This window comes from Pelophylax lessonae (genome assembly GCF_965119305.1).
Source record: "Pelophylax lessonae genome assembly, chromosome: 6".
Lineage (NCBI taxonomy): Eukaryota > Metazoa > Chordata > Amphibia > Anura > Ranidae > Pelophylax > Pelophylax lessonae.
In genome coordinates, this window is record NC_138773.1 from 63127776 (window position 1) to 63148875 (window position 21100).

The following is a 21100-nucleotide window of genomic DNA, read 5'->3' on the forward strand; positions in this document are numbered from 1 at the left end:
CAGCAGCCCCTCCGGGGGTAAATGCAACAGTAACATACACTATATTGTCAAAAGTATTGGGATTCCTGCCTTTACATATACATTAACTTTAATGGCATCCCAGTCTTAGTCCACAGGGTTCAATATTGAGTTGGCCCACTCTTTGCAGCTATAACATCTTCAACTCTTCTGGGAAAGCTGTCCACAAGGTTTAGGAGTGTGTCTATGGGAAAGCTTGACCATTCTTCCAGAAGTGTATTTGTGAGGTCAGGCACTGTTGTTGGACAAGAAAGCCTGGCTCGCAGTCTCAGCTCTGATTCATCCCAAAGGTGTTCTATCGAGTTGAATTTAGGACTCAAATTCCTCCACTCCAAACTCGCTCATCCATGTCTTGCCATGAACTTGACTGGCCTGCACAGAGTCCTGACCTCAACCTGATAGAACAATTTTGAGATGAATTAGAGAAGAGACTGCGAGCCAGGCCTTCTCATCCCCATTAGTGCATGACCTCACAAGTGCACTTCTGGAAGAATGGTCAAACATTCCCATATACACACTCCTAAACCTTGTGGACAGCCTTCCCCGAAGAGTTGAATCTGTTATAGCGGCAAAGGGTGGGTCAACTCAGTATTGAACCCTACAGACTAAGAATGGGATGCCATTAAAGCGGTAGTAAACTCTCATACTTCTACCCGAAAAGAGACATGATGAAATTGATTAGGTTACTTTAAATCAAAGGACCGCATAGGGAAAATATATGAAGGCTTCTTACTTGTAAAAACATTGTATTTGATAAAGCTCTTTTTTTTCCCTTGCCCTTACTCCCTTTCCATGTCCCTAATCTCGTGTGTGCCCAGTATTTATCAAGCTAAGCGCTTGCAATGGGGAACAGTCTCGCGGTATCTCGGAGCTGACGTCAGGCAAAGGAAATGATGTTGCCCCGGTGTGTAAACACAATTTTTCTGGCAAGAAAGGAGCCTGCCGGAAAAATTGGACTAACTGCGCATGCTCCGATTACGTCATTGAGTAGAAAAGGACAGATTACACAGAAAGGGATAAGGTAGGAAGCGTTTTACACAGAGCAACAAGTTCACTAGGTAGGAAAGCTTATTATGGTGGAAATAGCGCAGGATGGGTTTACTACTGTTTTAAACTTCATGTGCGTGTAAAGGCAGGTGTCCCAATACTTTTGACAATATAGTATAAACACATATCAGATTGGATAAAACCACATAAACACATATCAGATTGGATTCCAAAATAGTATCATCATCATTTTAGCACTTGAGATTGATACATTTTGTGGTTAATAATCATTTCATCAGGATCTGCGCTGACACAGTTGAATTGTCATATCCAATCTGGAAATATAACATCGTCCAAGACGTCAAGATCAAAAGAATCTCCTAGATATCCCTAAGATAAATTACTACCATCGCATACGTGCTGAAATAGGTCCAATCAAGTGAACCAAAAAGTATCAGACCCAAAAAAACGGATGAAAGAAAATAAATCACATGTATGTCCAAAAAGGTATAACAAAGTATGCCCCAAAACGTACTGGTGCGAGGTTCTTAATTGCAAAATGCATCAATCTCAAGTGCTAAAATGATGATGATACTATTTTGGAATCCAATCAGATATGTTTTTATGTTTATGTGTTAAAAAAAGTAATAAAATGTGGTTTTAAGTTTATAATGGAATCCTTCTGTGTAGTACATTAAAGCGTTAGATTTCCTTCAGATTTACCTTTTCTATGTAGTACAAGGGCCTGCCAGATTGCATACAAATTGAAAGTGTTTAGGTTTGACCTCATATTATATGGTTTTGGTAAATCTAAAGGAAAAAGTCTTCAGAAAATCTTATAGTGTGTATGGCCCATTAGTCCCACTAAAGTCCCACTGGGTACACATACCCCATATGGGGCCGAGTGACTGTTCTATATTACAGCAAAAGCCCTTTTTTAATTTAACCTTTTAACACTCTAATAATAGTTCCACTTTATTCTACTTCAGGTATACTTTAATGATATTTTCAATGAAACCACATCGCCATCAGCTCATGGGCCAAACTACCTCAAGATCTACTCCTTAGAAGCCACAGTTTCCATATCTTGCACTGAAAAGAGGTAGCAGTCTGGAAACAGCTACATGCAAATTGGATACATGGCTCTATTTCTTTGGCTACATCTATAAATCATCATTTCCGGATGCAATATTGGCCACTGGAGCATAAGAAAATATCTACATATCTACACCCACTATCCAATTATGAGGAATAAACAGCTTCATTTTTCCCACTGGTTATAGAAAGAGCACAACAATGCGTACTTCCCATAAATTTTGCAAAAACAATGTTTTCTTGACCCAAATAGAAATGCCAGCAAGCGACAAGCGATTACTTTAAAATACCGTTTAATATCCGGCCGCTGTAGAAGGCATGTTGCACACTTAATTTGTGTACGTGGCAGTTGTCCCAGTTCCTGGTAAGCGCTAAAAGGTGCTGTGATGCCTTCAACAGATGCATGATGCACACAGTCTGTTACAAAGCAGACTGCTCGGGTAAATTGAAAGGAATTAGTGTATTAATATTTGAATGTGTCCCAGATGTAAAATGATGTATTATGAAAGACTTTATGCTCAGATGGGAAATGTAGACTGTTGCTATAGACCTTGTCTATGGTAATCAACCAAAGCTAAATAAAAAAAATAAAAAAAAGGGAACACAAACTGTAAATACTGTGCCTTGCAGAAAAGGGTTGGCACGGCAGTGGTTTCGGAGCACAGCTCATCAATTTTTATGTAAGTTCCGCAACTGGAACAGAGCTGAGCTGTGGAGCTAGGAGCTAACATTCTGCAGCTGCTCCTCCCAAAGTCCTGTGATAGTAACACATGTAGAGCTCGTGAAAACTGGCAGCAGCCCTTGTGGACCCTCTGAAAAACAATCCGTGGAGGGTAAAAGTCTATGTCGGCAAATAAAAACAAAAAAGGCATGCGGTAGATCCTTGCAATGCATGCACATTTCCCCCATATTTTTCCCTTTAAAGACCCTGGAAATACAGAAAAATATCTGATCTGCCAGAAATAGACTTTGTACAGTATCTCACAAAAGTGAGTACACCCCTCAAGTTTTTGTAAATATTTTATTATAGCTTTTCATGTGACAACACTGAAGAAATGACACTTCGCTACAATGTAAAGTAGTGAGTGTACAGCTTGTATAACAGTGTAAGTTTTCACAGCCATTAATGTCTAAACTGCTGGCAACAAAAGTGAGTACAGCCCTAAGTGAAAATGTCCAAATTGGACTAAATTAGCCATTTTCCCTCCCTGATGTCATGGGACTCCTTAGTGTTACAAGGTCTCTGGTGTGAATGGAGAGCAGGTGTGTTAAATTTGGTGTTATCACTCTCACTCTCTCATACTGGTCACTGGAAGTTCAACATGGCACCTCATGGCAAAGAACTCTCTGAGGATCTGAAAAAAAGAATTGTTGCTTTACTTAAAGATGGCCTGGGCTATAAGAAGATTGCCAAGACCCTGTAACTGAGCTGCAGCACGGTGGCCAAGACCATACAGTGGTTTAACAGGACAGGTTCCACCCAGAACAGACCTCGCCTTGGTCCACCAAAGAAGTTGAGTGCACGTGTTCAGCATCATATCCAGAGATTATCTTTGGGAAATAAGACGTATGAGTGCTGCCAGCATTGCTGCAGAGGTTGAAGGGGTGGGGGGTGAGCCTGTCAGTGCTCAGACCATACGCCGCACACTGCATCAAATTGGTCTGCATGGCTGTCATCCCAGAAGGAAGCCTCTTCTAAAGATGATGCACAAGAAAGCCGCAAGCAGTTTGCTGAAGAAAAGCAGACTAAGGACATGGGTTACTGAAACCATGTCCTGTGGTCTGAAGAGACCAAGATAAACTTATTTGGTTCAGATGGGGTCAAGCGTGTGTGGCGGCAACTAGGTGGGGAGTGCAAAGACAAGTGTGTCTTGCCTACAGACAAGCATGGTGGTGGAAGTTTCATGGTCTGGGGCTGCATGAGTGCTGCTGGCACTGGGGAGCTACAGTTCATTGAGGGAACCATGAATGCCAACATGTACTGTGACATACTGAAACAGAGCATGATCCCCTCCCTCCAGAGACTAGGCCGCAGGGCAGTATTCCAACATGATAATGACCCCAAACACTCCAAAACGACCACTGCTTTGCTAAAGAAGCTGAGAGTAAAGGTGATGGACTGGCCAAGCACATCTCCAGACCTAAACCCTACTGAGCATCTGTGGGGCATCTTCAAATGGAAGGCGGAGGAGCACAAGGTCTCTAACATCCACCAGTTCTGTGATGTCGTCATGGAGGAGTGGAAGAGAACTCCAGTGGCAAGCTGTGAAGCTCTGGTGATCTTCATGCCCAAGAGGGTTAAGGCAGTGCTGGAAAATAATGGTGGCCACACAAAATATTGACTCTTTTGGCCCAATTTGGGTGTTTTAACTTAGGGGTGTAAACTTTTGTTGCCAGCAGTTTAGACAATAATGGCTGTGTGTTGAGTTATTTTGAGGGGACACCAAATTTACAGTGTTATACATGCTGTACGCTCACTACTTTACATTGCAGCAAAGTGTAATTTCCTCAGTGTTGTCACATGAAAATATATATTAAAATATTTGCAAAAATGTGAGGGGTGTACTCATTTTTGTGAGATACTGTATATATATATATATATATATATATATATATACATACATACATATCATTAGGAAAACTTTTTTTTTTCTTTTTTTCATTCACATAACCTCTGTTCCCAGCTGAAAAAGGGGCTTAGAGAGCTGAGGGTGGAGAAACAGTGGTACACTAATCTTCCCAGTCACAGCGGCCCTTTACCACGTGATCAGCTGTGTCCAATCACAGCTGATTACATGTAAACAAACTTGCTGGTTTTTGGAATTCCTTTCACGCACTGTCACAGCATGAGAGGAGTGCTGGTAACAGGCATGTGTGACAGGGGACATTTACACAGATTATCAGTGCCCTGATTATCAGTGCAGCCTCATCAGTGCCACCTTATCAGTGTCCATCAGTGCAGCCTATCAGTGCCCATCACAGAAGGAGAAAAGTTACTTATTTGCAAAACTTTATAACAGCAACTAAGATTTTTTTTTTTTTAATTTGTTCAGCAAAACAAAAAAAAAAATCCCAGTGGTGATTAAATACCACCAAAAGAAAGCCATATCTGTCTCAAAAGAATTTTATATGAGTACAGTGTTGCATGACCGCGTAATTGTCATTCAAAGTGTGACAGCACTAAAAGCTAAAAATTAGCCTGGGCAGGCAGGGGGTGAAAGTGCCCGGTATTGAAGTGGTTAAGAAAGATTATTGTCCATCATAAGCACCTTTAGCGATGCCAGATACTTCAAGCTGGCCTAGGTATAGTAAATTCCGCATACAAATGCATACTGTACATGGTATTACTAGCTCATTTACAAGAAGGCAAATTGCATTTTAGGTTTCTGATCCTTTAAGAAGAAAACAATATAACCTTTCTTTATAGATTAAAATTAATTCAAGACATGCTAAGCAGGTTGAAAAGGTACACGTAAATAAGTACAATCAATCCTTGTAAAGAGTAATTACCCTTCAATTTATGCCCTGCCATTAACTTCACATTAAATTTATTTTCTGGCAACTGTAATGCTACACTAATCACTAAATATAAAGCGTTTCTTACCGTCATCTTTCGATTCTATGGCTGTATAAGAAACATTTCCTAAACAAAAAATACTGCATTATAAAAAATAAAGCCTTACAGGCTGAAAAATTAAAGTTTCATGATGATTTGAAATGATTGCCCAACTGAATTTTTTATTAATATAATTTTTTTTTAAATTGGTGCCCTAGCAGTTCTACTTCAGAAAAAAAGCAGGGCTTGCTGCAATATTCACCTTCTCTCCAGTACTGTCCCCCACAGACTCAAAGATCTGAAATCCAGCACTGGGTCCTGTTTGTTGTTAAATGAGGCTCAGAGTCATGCAACCCACTCCCTAAGAGGGGGCCTCTGCATTATTGAGAACCCCCCACTGCTAGAGAAGAGGCAAAGAAGACCCTTCATGTTTCACAACTATCCTAAAGACTTCTGATAAACGTAAGCATATAATGCCTCGTTTCCACTGAGCGGTACGGTTGGTACAGTTCAGTACGGTTCGGAACGGTACACCTTGGTCAGGCTTGCGTTTCCACCGCCAACAGTACCTCAGCTCAACAGTACCTCAACAGTGTGGCTCCACCCTGTTGGTAAGGTACTAATATGCTTGGTACCCCAACAAAAGAGTCCCAAAAAAGTGGTACGGTACGGTTCGGAATTAGGGTACCATTCACAACTTTTGACAATGGAAACGGCAAAAATTGCGTACCGTACCGAACCGTACCGCTCAGTGGAAAGGAGGCATTAAAAAAACCGGAGGGGAAACACAAAAAACAGAAAATGTGATATGGCTCCTGGGGGGTGGTGATTTGGTTGCAGATGGTAGAATTGGAACTGTAAAACACGTCAATTGGGCTGCACCACAACTGCAAGCCAAACACTTAGCTTGCAGTTGCGGTGCATTAGCCCCATAATAAACTGCTTCAGATCCACCATGGACCGCATTTCAGAGCTTTAGCTAGTGTGAACCTAGCTTTATGTAATTAAGTGAAAGAGCTGACATTTTCAACGGACAAAGACACGTGTGTGGAGGGATAACGTCTTTCAAACGGGAAGGAGGCAATGAAATATAATTAAGGTATATCTAGCACGAAGGATACAGGTTATCACAATATCACAAAGGTGAATTAAGGTTTAAATAAGAAGCTCTGAAAAGATATTACAAGTAATTGAACCTGTAATTTTGTACTTAATGTAATTCCTTGAAGAAAGCCAGGGAAGGAAAGGTTGACACTGTTCTTGTTTATCCAGCCATAAAGATTTTATTAGATTTAACCCAGCTCCATCCTCTGTTAGGGTCCATTTACACCATATTGTCAAAAGTATTAGGACACCTGGCTTTACACGCACATGAACTTTAATGGCATCCCAGTCTTAGTCAGTAGGGTTCAATAATGAGTTGGCCCACCCTTTGCAGCTATAATAGCTTCAACCCTTCTGGGAAGGCTGTCCACAAGGTTTAGGATTGTGTCTATGGTCTATGGTCAGGAGAAGACCTGGCTCGCAGTCTCTGCTCTAATTCATCCCAAAAGTGTTCTGTCGGGTGGAGGTCAGGAGTCTGTGCAGGCCAGTCATGTTCCTCCACCCCAAACTCGCTCATCCATGTTTTTATGGACCATGTTTTAATTTCCATAGACACACTCCTAAACCTTGTGGACAGCCTTCCTAGAATAGTTGAAGTTGTTATAGCTGCAAAGGGTGGGCCAACTCAATAATAAACCCTACGGACTAAGACTCAAATGCCATTAATGTTCATGTGCATGTAAAGGCAGGCAATAATTTTGATAATATAGTGTACAGTATGTGTATAGCGGTAAGCATCTGTTTACACCATACTGTATTTTGAACCCCAAACATTATATATATATATATATATATATATATATATATATATATATACAGTGGGTACGGAAAGTATTCAGACCCCCTTACATTTTTCACTCTTTGTTATATTGCAGCCATTTGCTAAAATCATTTAGGTTCATTCTTCTTCCTCATGAATGTACACATAGCACCCCATACTGACAGAAAAACACAGAATTGTTGACATTGTTGCAGATTTATTAAAAAAGAAAAACTGAAATATCACATGGTCCTAAGTATTCAGACCCTTTGCTGTGACACTCATATATTTAACTCAGGTGCTTTCCATTTCTTCTGATCATCCTTGAGATGGTTCTACACCTTCATTTGAGTCCAGCTGTGTTTGATTATACTGATTGGACTTGATTAGGAAAGCCACACACCTGTCTATATAAGACCTTCCAGATCACAATGCATGTCAGAGCAAATGAGAATCATGAGGTCAAAGGAACTGCCTGAAGAGCTCAGAGACAGAATTGTGGCAAGGCACAGATCTGGCCAAGGTTACAAAAATATTTCTGCTGCACTTAAGGTTCCTAAGAGCACAGTGGCCTCCATAATCCTCAAATGGAAGAAGTTTGGGACGACCAGAACCCTTCCTCTGTCCGGCCAAACTGAGCTATCAGGGGAGAAGAGCCTTGGTGAGAGAGGTAAAGAAGAACCCAAAGATCACTGTGGCTGAGCTCCAGAGATGCAGTCAGGAGATGGGAGAAAGTTGTAGAAAGTCAACCATCACTGCAGCCCTCCACCAGTCGGGGCTTTATGGCAGAGTGGCCCGACGGAAGCCTCTCCTCAGTGTAAGACACATGAAAGCCCGCATGGAGTTTGCTAAAAAACACCTGAAGGACTCCAAGATGGTGAGAAATAAGATTCTCTGGTCTGATGAGACCAAAATAGAACTTTTTGGCCTTAATTCTAAGCGGTATGTGGAGAAAACCAGGCACTGCTCATCACCTGTCCAATACAGTCCCAACAGTGAAGCATGGTGGTGGCAGCATCATGCTGTGGGGGTGTTTTTCAGCTGCAGGGACAGGACGACTGGTTCCAATCGAGGGAAAGATGAATGCGGCCAAGTACAGGGATATCCTGGACAAAAACCTTCTCCAGAGTGCTCTGGAACTCAGACTGGACCGAAGGTTTACCTTCCAACAAGACAATGACCCTAAGCACACAGCTAAAATAACAAAGGAGTGGCTTCACAACAACTCTGTGACTGTTCTTGAATGGCCCAGCCAGAGCCCTGACTTAAACCCAATTGAGCATCTCTGGAGAGACCTAAAAATGGCTGTCCACAAACGTTTACCATCCAACCTGACAGAACTGGAGAGGATCTGCAAGGAGGAATGGCAGAGGATCCCCAAATCCAGGTGTGAAAGACTTGTTGCATCTTTCCCAAAAAGACTCCTGGCTGTATTAGATCAAAAGGGGGCTTCTACTAAATACTGAGCAAAGGGTCTGAATACTTAGGACCATGTGATATTTCAGTTTTTCTTTTTTAATAAATCTGCAACAATGTCAACAATTTTGTGTTTTTCTGTCAGTATGGGGTGCTATGTGTACATTCATGAGGAAGAAGAATGAACCTAAATGATTTTAGCAAATGGCTGCAATATAACAAAGAGTGAAAAATTTAAGGGGGTCTGAATACTTTCCGTACCCACTGTATATATACATATATATATATATATATATATATATATATATATATATAGTATCTCACAAAAGTGATTACACCCCTCACATTTTGTAAATATTTTATTATAACTTTTCATGTGACACTGAAGAAATGACACTTTGCTACAATGTAGTAAGTGTACAGATTGTATAACAGTGTAAATTTGCTGGTCCCTCAAAAAAACTAAACATTCAGCCAATAATATCTAAACCACTGGCAACAAAAGTGAGTACACCCCTAAATGGAAATGTCCAAATTGGACCTAATGTGTCAATATTTTGTGTGGCCACCGTTATTTTCCAGCACTGCCTTAACCCTCTTGGGCATGGAGTTCACCAGAGTTCACAGATTGCCATTGGAGTCCTTTTCCACTCCTCCATGATGACATCACAGAGCTGGTGGATGTTAGAGACCTTGCGCTCCTCCACCTAATGTTTGAGGATGCCCCACAGATGCTCAATAGGGTTTAGGTCTGGAGACATGCTTGGGCAGTCCATCACCTTAACCCTCAGCTTCTTTAGCATTGCAGTGGTCGTCTTGGAGGTGTGTTTGGGGTCGTTATCATGTTGAAATACTGCCCTGCGGCTCAGTGTCCGAAGGGAGCGGATAATGCTCTGCTTCAGTATGTCACAGTACATGTTGGCATTCGTGGTTCCCTCAATGAACTGTAGATCCCCAGTGCTGACAGCACTCATGCAGCCCCAGACCATGACACTCCCACCACCATGCTTGACTGTAGGCAAGACACACTTGTCTTTGTACTCCTCACCTGGTTGCCGCCACACACGCTTGACACCATCTGAACCAAATAAGTTTATCTTTGTCTCATTAGACCACAGGACATATTTCCAGTCCTTAGTCTGTTTGTCTTCAGCAAACTGTTTGCAGGCTTTATTGTGCATCATCTTTAGAAAGGGCTTTCTTCTGGGACGACAGCCATGCAGAGCAATTTGATGCAGTGTGCAGCGTATGGTCGGAGCACTGAAAGGCTGACCCCCCCACCCCTTAAACCTCTTTAGCAATGCTCACAGCACTCATACATTTATTTCCCAAAAACAACCTCTGGATATGACACTGAGCACGTGCACTCAACTTCTTTGGTCGACCATGGCGAGGCCTGTTCTGAGTGGAACCTGTCCTATTAAACCTCTGTGTGGTCTTGGCCACCGTGCTGCAGCTCAGTTTCAAAATCTTGGCAATCTTCCTATAGCCTAGGCCAGTGTTTCTCAACTCCGGTCCTCGGGGCACACTAACAGGCCAGATTTTAAGTATTGCCTTCAGGGGATGCAGACTAGAATACTGCAATCATTGAGCAGCAAATTATATCACCTGTGATGTATTTTAGTTTTCTTGCAAACCTGGCCTGTTAAGTGTGCCCTGAGGACCGGAGTTGAGAAACACTGGCCTAGGCCATCTTCATGTAGAGCAACAATTCTTTTTTTCAGATACTCCGAGAGTTATTCGCCATGATGTGCCATGTTGAACTTCCAGTGACCAGCATGAGAGAGTGAGAGCGATAACACCAAATTTAACACACCTGCTCTCCATTCACACCTGAGACCTTGTAACACCAAAGAGTCACATGACACCGGGGAGGGAAAATGGTCTAGTTGGGCCCAATTTGGACATGTTCACTTAGGGGTACACTCACTTTTGTTGCCAGTGGTTTAGACATTAATGGCTGTGTGTTGAGTTATTTTGAGGGGACAGCAAATTTACACTGTTATACAAGCTGTACACTCACTACTTTACATTGTAGCAAAGTGTCATTTCTTCAGTGTTGTCACATGAAAATATATAAAATATTTACAAAAATGTGAGGTGTATATTAACTTTTGTGAGATACTGTATATATATATATATATATATATATATATATATATATATATATATATATATATATTTATTTTATTTATTTTTTTTATTATTTTTTTAGCAGAGACCCATGAGAATAAAATGGCGGTCGTTACAATATTTTATGTTACACTGTATTTGCGCAGCTGTCTTTCAAACACATTACTTTTTGGAAAAAATACAGGTTCAGTAAGTTAGCTAAAGATAATGTTACGCCGAGAATCATGATCTTTTTTCTAAGCAAAAAAATTGTGATTCTCATTTATCCACAATCGTGCAGCTCTAGTTTCCTTTCACCAGCCCTCCTTTCACCAGAATCTTCCTCCTCTGATGCCCTCCCCACGCAGACCTCCATAATCTTCCAGTCCATAGGGAGGGGGGGGGGGGAGTTTAGTAGAACTAAGGGGTTGTAACAGGCACTCAGCAAGTGTGTTTGAGTAGGCCTGTCCTTTCCAACCAATATTGACATTCATAGAAGACAGTACTACAATTTCTATGAATAAAAATTGGTCTAAGAATGGAGGTGGGGGAACCTTTCAATCATCCCCCTTCCTCCATTCAATGATCACGTTTCATTCATAGAAGCTGTGGTAATGGCTTCTATGACAGGAGCAGCTGGATGGAAATGATGGGCATAGTCAGGCACTCTTGATGAATGCCTGTTACAGTCCCTTAGTTCTACAAACCCCCCGCTGCACGGAAAGATTACTACATGGGGCATCAAAAGAGGAGGATTTGCCCAAAATGAGGACAGAGCAGCATAAAGGGCTTATTTCACTGAAGAGAAGTAATGTCCCTTGTGCTGATTTTTTTTCTTTTGTTTTTTGTTTTAGGTAAACCTAGACTTAAAAAAAGAGTAAAATACCAGCCTTTGTAATTGCACATAGCCTCCACCAGAGGCATGTTAAACAGGATAATAACAAAGAGCACAACTGAGAGACAATTGAGGAAGAGGAAGTACCTGAACAAGCACCTTCAAGTCAGGATCACTAATGGCACTTTTCCACTGCAAGTACCGGCTCAGCTCTACTCGGCCCTGCTTGCTTTTCCACTGCTGGTACCGCATGGTACGGTGTTGGAACGGTTCGGTACGGTTTGGTATGGTTTGCTTTTCCACTAAAGTAGTACTAAAGTTAAGTGGGTGGGATAACAACGATTCTCTGACCAATCAGTGGCTAGTAGTGACTGCATGCAAAGGATTGTGGGATATGGTACCGGGTATGGTACCTGTTGGAACCACAATCGAGGTGGTATTGTTTTAGAGAGCCGTACCGTTCGGTTCCATGCAGTGGAAAAGCGCCGCCGTACCGTTCCTACACCGTACCATGCGGTACCAGCAGTGGAAAAGCACAAAAGCGAGCTGAACCGTTCGGTTCCATGCAGTGGAAAAGCCCCATAACTATTATCTTCAATAAAAGCCCCAGATTAAAAAAGATTAAACACAATTTCTGTAATTGATTGAATGTTAAAGCTTATATGAGATTTTAGTGACTAGGTTTAGATCTAAGGTCAGCTATCTGCAAAGATATTGTCTTGCCTTCAGCCCATATGGGTTTCATAAATTTCTCCCATAATGTTTTTCGCTTCCACTCCACAATGGTCTGACCATCTACAAGAGTGACTATTCCCAGTGAGGCTCTCTAATCCTGAAGTGAAGAAAATACAAGACTAATTCATCGAAGACGTCAATCTTGAGGATAACACGGGGAGCGGTAGGATGACAGACGTCATCTGAAAACCATCAGCTGAAAAGTTCAGGCTTAAACCGCGCACTTCACCTAGCCCAATTTAATTCCCTGCCAATCTGCTGTTCAAGGCCAGCTTTTCCTCCGCTCCATAAGAGGCCATAAAGAACCTTTGCAGACAATACAAAGATATAAAACCTAATTCATATGGAGGGATATTGAGGGACTCTAAAATAGAAAGTCCCCAATTACCAGCAAGATAAGTAACCGGGATTTATGGTATCATATCTGCTGCAACAAGCTTCAAAAAAACTGCATCTACAAGGCACTTATTTTTATCTCGTCATTATATTTTTGGTGGGAAACAACTTCTCCGGAAATACCCTAAGGCAGAGCAGGCTGCTGTCAGCTGCACATCCAAGTAATTAAAATCTTTAAATAAAGACTTATTTTAACTATCGCTCATACACATCTCAGCCTGCACAGCTCTCTGCCCAGAGCCAGGAGAAATGGAGAAAACCTTGTTTATAAAGGTTACTGTACAGAACATGATGTACAGAAGTCCACAGCAACTGGATCTATTTTTTTCATTTTCAAAAGATTGTTTACAAAATCTATAGCAACCTGATTGGCTGCTCTATCAATGCTGATGTTCTTGTTTTTTTGGTGGCACTTACCATCACCATACATAAAGGCCAGATGAGCCAATTACCAGCCTCTTATCTGATAAGTACAAATTAACTGTATAGGTATAATAAATCAAATTCCTAAAATAGGTGCTTAGATTGGGGTTTCAAGTGTAAGTTCACCTTTTCAGAAGAAATGAAAAGGTAAAATAACACCCAACACCACCCTCCCCAACCCCCTGGTCCCCACTTTACCAGTGTAGGGGATGAGCTGGCAGTGCCCACAAAGCCAGAATAGCGGTCTGCGGATTTGAAATTTCAGGTCTTCTTCCTTTCCATTCAGTAGAGCTTCCAGGACAGATCAGAGTGATTCTGATTTGTCAGCACCGGCTGCGTGGGCACTGACAGCTCATCATCCACCGAGGTAAGTACAGAGGGGACAGGAGGTGGGGAGTGGGGAAGGTGTGGGGTGTTATTTTTCCTTTTCATTTTTTTATGAATTGGTGAACTAAACCTTTAACATCGGACAAGCAGCTACATACCCAGTTGCAATACATATGAGAGAGTTTTGTTACATGCCAAATAATTCTATTCAGTCAGTTCAGCCAGTCTTGTGATTTGACACACCTGCCACATCTGTTTTAGCTTTACCACTTATGGACCGCCCCATGCAGTTATAATGCGGCAGGACAGCCCTCCTGCGCAAAATCACGTACCTGCTGTGAATAGACATAGCAGGAGCCAATCAGCAGGGTCGGCAGGCGCAATGTCCTCCGGGAGACCGGGACCCGCCGATCCTTGACAGGAGAGGCAGAACGGCGGTCTGCCTATGTAAACAAGGCCGGCCGCCATTCTGTCAGAGAGGAAGATGGAGATCTTGTGTTTCCGCTAAGCAGAAACAAGGATCTCTGTCTTCCACCAGTTAAGCCACCCCCACATAGTTAGAAAGCACTCCCTAGGAGCACACCCAAACCTTTTGATCGCCCCTGATGTTATCTCCTTTCCTGCCAGTGTCATTAGTACAGTAATGCCCCATACACACATGCAGACTATCTGCAGACTTTTGTCTGCAGACTTACCTTTTCTATGTAGTGCAAGGGCCTGCCGGATTGCATACAAATTGAAAGTGTTTAGGTTTGACCTCATATTATATGGTTTTGGTAAGTCTGCAGACAAAAGTCTGCAGATAATCTGCACGTGTGTATGGGGCATTAGAGTGCATTTTGCTAGCACTGATCACTGTATTAGAGTCACTGGTCCCAAAAAAGTGTCAAAAATGTCAGTTAGGTGTCCAATTTGTCTGCCACAATGTCGCAGTCCCGCTAAAAATTGCTGATCCCTGCCACTTCTAGTAAAAAAATAAATACAAATTTCATAAAAATATCCCATAGTTTGTAGACGCTATAACTCTTGTGAAAAACCAATCAATATACGCCTATTGGGATTTTTTTTACCAAAAATATGTAGCAGAAATACATATTGGCCTAAATTGATGAACACATTTGTTTTTTACATTTTCTTATTGGATGTGTTTTAAAGCATAAAGTAAAAAATATTGGGTTTTCTTTTCCAAAATTGTTGGTCTTTTTTTATTTATATCGCAAAACAGAAAAACCACCAAAAGAAAGCTCTATTTGTTGGGAAAAAAAGAACATAAATTGTATTTGGTTACAGCGTTGCAAGTCCGCGCAATTGTCACTTAAGGTAACGCAGTGCTGTATCGAAAAAAAAAATAGCCTGGTCAGGAAGGGGGGGGGGGGGATGTAAACCTCATGGGACTTAAGTGGTTAAAGTGGTAATGAGCTCACTTTTAACAAAGTGGTGACAGGAACCTACTGGTCCCTATCAGTCTCTTCTGTCATAAATGCTGCCCCCTGCCTGTGAGGTATCATGTACACTGAGCTGCGCATGCACAGCTCAGTGTACATTTATGGAACCTACTCTGTGCAATGGTGATGTGACTCTTGTGTGCATGCAATTCAAGTAGCAGAACAGGCACAACCTAGATGGAAGACTGGCCGAAGATGGAAGCACCTGGGGGCAGTGACAACGCAGTGCCAGATGCCTTGCTTTGACTAGCACATTATGGCATAAGCCTGCAGGGGGCCTGGTTACATTTTTTTTTTAACAGAGTTGAATATGGTCTAAAGAATATTAACTCCCTCCCCACCCACCGCGGCATCCCTTTAAATAGGTCTGAATGGCCAGGAATGGGGCGGGGGGGGGGGGGGGGGGAGATGGCACAATGGTCTCATGAGAGCTGTCTTTGGCAACTCAGTCTTTGTGTTGGGAGCACATAGTGTTCTCAGCACATAAACATTGACCTCCCAGCAACACATATGTGCGGCATGTGGGCATTAAAGCCCACCCTTTTGCCCATTGTGTTGGGCAGTCGTAAGGGGTTAAGCCAATCACATTAAAATAAATGCTCATATACATAAAAGGCATTTTACATGTTTGCCCGTGTAGCTTTGTCTCTGTACAGATGAACTGTCTCACCTGGATGTTGTCGAAGGAGGTCTTGTTGGTAATATCATACAGTAGCAGCAGAGCTGGAGAGACAAAAAAAAGAAGATTAAATTTCATGCCAGTGTTGGGTCTGATCTACTAATCTAATTTACTCCCTTGTCTGAAACTCTCCCATTTACTGAGATAAAAATGTTCTTTTTAGCAGACATGTCTACCCTAAAGAGACCCTGTCACCTTAGTACCAGTCGTATGCTACTATGTGGCAGTAGGACACTGCGTTTTAAAGTGATTCTAAAGCTTTACTTTTCTTTTTTTAAGTAACAAACATGTTGTACTTACCTGCTCTGTGTAATGGTTTTGCACAAAGCAGCCCCGATCCTCCTCTTCTCGGGTCCCACGCTGGCGCTCCTGGCTCCTCTTGCCTTCCGATTACCCCCCAGCAAGCCAATTGCTAGGGGGGTACTAAAGCAGGCTCACTCCTGAGCCCTGCTGCCTGCATCCATAGACACAGACAGCGAGGTTTTGCACCCCCCACCCCAACAGCTCCCTCAGCATAGGATATGATTGATAGTAGCATGAGCTAATGGCTCCAACTGCTATCAATTTGCCCAGTTAGAAGGGAGAGAACCACCGCTCTTATGCACAGTGCTGGATCGAGATTGGGCTCAGGTAAGTATAAGGGGGGGGATCCTGGACACCTTAATGCAAAGAATACATTAGGGTAAAAAAACCTTAGGGCTGTAGAACAACTTTAACACTGTACTGACTGACACATAAATGCCTACAGCCAGCATCCCTGGTTTGTTCTGGGAGAAAACTAATTTGGCACCGCAGCACTTTTACTTCACTGTCACTGACAGCTCCCAATCACTGCTGATGATTGGGTAGGGCCACCTCCTAATTACTGTAATTGGGAAGCCATTGTAACACCTCCAACATTGCAATTTCTTATAGGGCTGGTTCCTGCAGGCTGGAAGAGATTAATAATCACTTGTCTTGCTAGCCGTGCTACCATTCTGCCCTGTATTTAATACCGCTGCCTAAACAGCCTTCAGCATCCGATATCCCGGACAGTGTCAGGTGCCTGGTCATCTTCAGCTCTATGGTTTATCCCACTGGCCCATTCACCAATACAGGACACAGTAGTAACACAGGAACTAATGGAAGTAACCAAGCGTTCAACACAATCAGAACTGTTGGATGCAGATGATTCTTCAGGCTGCAATCTCCCACGGAGAACGGTGACACGGGCAGCCGGACAGGTGAGTATTTAAAGTCTTTTTTCGTGCAGCTAATACATGGCAAAAGTGTTTCTAAAAGTGTACTTGTCACACAAAAGTGTGCGCAACCTACTTTATTATGGTGTAAACCCCAAAGCTCAGACAACCATGTGTTCATATATACTATATTACCAAAAGTATTGGGACGCCTCCCTTTACACAAACATGAACTTTAATGGCATCCCAGTCTTACTCCGTAACGTTCAATATTGAGTTGGCCCACCCTTTGCAGCTATAACAGCTTCAACTCTTCTGGGAAGGCTGTCAAAATTGTTGGAAGGGGGGATGGCGCACTGCGGTGTAAAAATTAGCCATACTGCATACATAAAAATTACTGGCAAGAAAGTGTTGATGAAAAAATGTCATGAAAGTTTTAATAGGTAGGAAAGGGAATTAAAATAACAGCCAAACTAGTCCTGGAGTCTCCGGTATCTCCCTGGGGTGCTGTGGGAATCCCATGCTGTGGGAAGCAGGACGATCCAGACCCAAAGATGGTGAACAGGAGGGGAGAGGTGGTGTGAAACCCCAGAGGTGCAGGGGGACGTCAATGCGGCTGGAGAGGACCTTGTAGGTACTGTGTGCGGCCGCTACACAGACTAGGAGCCGGATCCACCGCAATCGCCAGAACTGCCGCCTGGATGACGTCACCGGAAGTGATGGCCGGAACTCCGCTGGAGCGCTTGGCCGGATGTGGGGGATGAAACGCACGGTTCCCATAGCACCCCAGGGAGATACCGGAGACTCCAGGACTGGTTTGGCTGTTATTTTAATTCCCTTTCCTACCTATTAAAACTTTCATGATATTTTTTCATCAACACTTTCTTGCCAGTAATTTTTATTTATGCAGTATGGCTAATTTTTACACCGCAGTGCGCCATCCCCCCTTCCAACAATTTTGAAAGTTTGCACATCATCCCGTGTCAGGGATTTGGCAGCCTGGGTGTAACAGTATTGATTGGTTTTACTTATATTTGGCTTCATGGCCCCTCAAGAAATTATCCAAAGGATTAGCCCCTGGACCACTTTTTGTTTGATTCTTCTGGGAAGGCTGTCCACAAGGTTTAGGAGTGTGTCTATGGAAATGTTTGAATATTCTTCCAGTAGCGCATTTGTGAGGTCAGCAATGATGTTAGACGAGAAGGCCTGGCTTGCAGTCACCGCTCTAATTTATCCCAAAAGGTGTTCTATCAGGTTAAGGTCAGGACTCTGTGCAGTCCAGTCTAGTTCCGCCACCCTTTACTCGCTCATTTATGTTTTTATGGACCTTCTTTGTGTACTGGCGCGCAGCCATGTTGGAACAGGAAGAGGCCATCCCCAAACTGTTCCCACAAAGTTGGGAGCATGAAGTTGTCCAAAATGTCTTGGTATGCTGACGCCTTCAGAGTTCCCTTCACTGGAACTAAGGGGCCAAGCCCAATCCCTGAAAAACAACCCCACACCATAATCCCCCCTCCACCAAATGATTTGGACCAGTACGCAAAGCAAGGTCCATAAAGACATGGATGAGCGAATTTTGGATGGAGGAACTTGACAACGACATTGTGGATAGAAGAGTTGAAGCTGTTATAGCTGAAAAGGGTGGGCCAACTCAATATTGCACCCTGCGGACTAAGAATGGGATGCCAATAAGGTGGCAGGTGTCCCACTACTTTTGGAAATATAGTGTATACAGATATATCCTGTGTATATATATATATATATATATATATATATATATATATATATTTATATATATACACACACACATATACACATAAATAAATGTAAGCATTAGAAAATGTATTAAAACATGCACAGTATCAGTAGGGCAGAGACAGGTGCCAGCAGAGCAGTGGACGGTGTCAGTAGTTCTTTTTATTTTTATTATTTTTTACAATATTATTTGAGGCTTTGGTGAAATATCAGGGGTCTAAACAGACCCCTGATGTCTCACTTTTGAGACAGAGATTAGGGTGTGCCCAGGCACACCGACACGCGCCTATGCTGTCACATACAAAATATAAAGACAATCATTAGCGAGCCAGATCATTGTTTTGTCTATAGGAAAACACTTTTAAACTTGACTTTTAGCCTAAAATTGAGAAAGCAAACATCTGAAATGTTACTATAGACTGACGAGTGCCATTATGTACGGAAATCAAAGCCCCAATTATTTATTAATTAGAGGTATTTATTCAGCACCAACAATTTATATAAATATTACACATTCATTCCAGTCCCTGCCCTAAAGGAGCTTACAATCTAAGATCCCTATCTTGGACAAATTTGGAGAGAAGCCAACTGACCTACCAGCATGTCTTTGGAATGAAGAAGGAAACTGGAGCACCCAGGGAGAACATGCAAACTCCACGCAAAGTTTGATTTAAACCAAGGAACCCAGTACTGCAAGGCAGTAATGCTGACCTCTAAGCTACTATGCTGCCCCACTCCAAATTAGTTTGTAGCATTTACCGTGTGCATCTCTGTAGTATGCATGAGTGACACTGCGGAATCTCTCCTGTCCTGCTGTGTCCCAGATCTAAAGAGAAAAAGGAGAAGAGCAGAACATTGGTGATTTTAAGGTTCTTTTATAAAAGCTTCTGAAATATAAAACTGTCTATGCAGCCTCAAAGTAACAATTAAGACACTTTTCTTCATTTAAAAAAATAAATAAATATAAGAATAACAACAGCTGAAAATCAATTGGCTGCTACAGACTATACTGCAGACTGTACTTCTTGGCTATGTAAGTGGATGCTGGTAAATTGATAGGAGCTTTGGTGCACCTTACAAACTAGCTATTTTAGCTATATGTTGGGTATAGCCCAGTCTTTCTAAACCAGGGTGCTGCAGCACCTTTGAGTGCCCTTTGGGTTTCACTGGGGTGCCATGAACATGGGACCCAGTTTGCCTTGTATCAGTGTCATTATTTGCCATGGTGCTGGCAGAGCAACTACCAGCCCCATAACAACCAATGACACGCTAATGTCAGGAAACACAGCATAATTTGTTGCTATGGTCTTAGAAGCCTACCCTGATCATGGCAAAGCATGCCACTGACTAAGGGCACGAAGCATGCAGGTCAGCCCCCAGCATTCTGGAAAGAACGCAAGTCTGCCTGATGTGGGCTCTGTGATGGGGTGGACCAGGTAATTGGGAGCTCTGCAATTGGGGAGCTGTGTGATTGGGGGGCTCTCTAATGGGGGGACTCTTATTTGATGAAGATAATCTGATAATGGGAGGATTCTCGTGTTTAGTGGGGACTCTGTTATGAATGAGAGACTCTGATGTGATGGGAGTACTCTAACGGGATGGTAGGACTTCTAATGTGAAGGTGTAAACTTAATTTCATCATCCTAGGCTCGGGTTTCCCCACTGATCCTTTTAGTCTGTGGTCCCCCGAGATTTTGCATACTTTTAAAGTAGGCCGCAGCTGAAAAAAGGTTGAAAAATGCTGGTATAGCCAATGAAGGCTGTGGCTTAACCAGTTAAGGACTGCCTTATAGTAGTTATACACTGATTTTATTTGGATCTTATGATGATGGATATGATCTTTTTAGTAGTGCATGGTAACATATTATGATTTGCTATGTCAATGTCCACCAGTTGTTGTTACAAAAAGTCATCCCGCCCAGTGAGCGGGGTGGTGACACCCAGGTTTAGGATTTTTTTCCTGTCCTTGTGCTATATATAAGAGGGGTGTTGTTACGGACCTCTGCGTAAAAAGGGTTAAAACCGTTTAGGAGATCTTCCCCTTCCAGAGCTACAGCCACAGCTATGTGCAAGACACCAAACTCCCGAACTGGATACAAAATAGCACTCCAACCTGGAACCTCACGAATAGCTGCTAGCAGACGAACAGGAAAAGCATACATCAGCTTACACTCCTAGCAATCAGTCTCCAACAGCATACAGTGAATCCCCCCAAGAACGAGACAAAGCTCCGAGTTGAGGGTAAAACAGGAACAACCTTTATTGGAAGAACACAGCAC

The 21100-nt window shown here is 42.5% G+C and overlaps 1 protein-coding gene across 1 annotated transcript in view; it reads right to left on the minus strand.

The window, feature by feature from the left end:
* The window catches only part of RAB26 (RAB26, member RAS oncogene family), a 509349-nt gene that overhangs the window by 119125 nt on the left and 369124 nt on the right, over positions 1-21100 (minus strand). Inside the window, exons 4-5 of the mRNA XM_082261275.1 lie at positions 19581-19647; positions 15880-15932 (exon numbers count right to left, since the gene is read on the minus strand). Of these exons, the coding sequence (XP_082117401.1) occupies positions 15880-15932; positions 19581-19647 (120 nt within the window). The remainder of the gene's footprint in view (positions 1-15879; positions 15933-19580; positions 19648-21100) is intronic.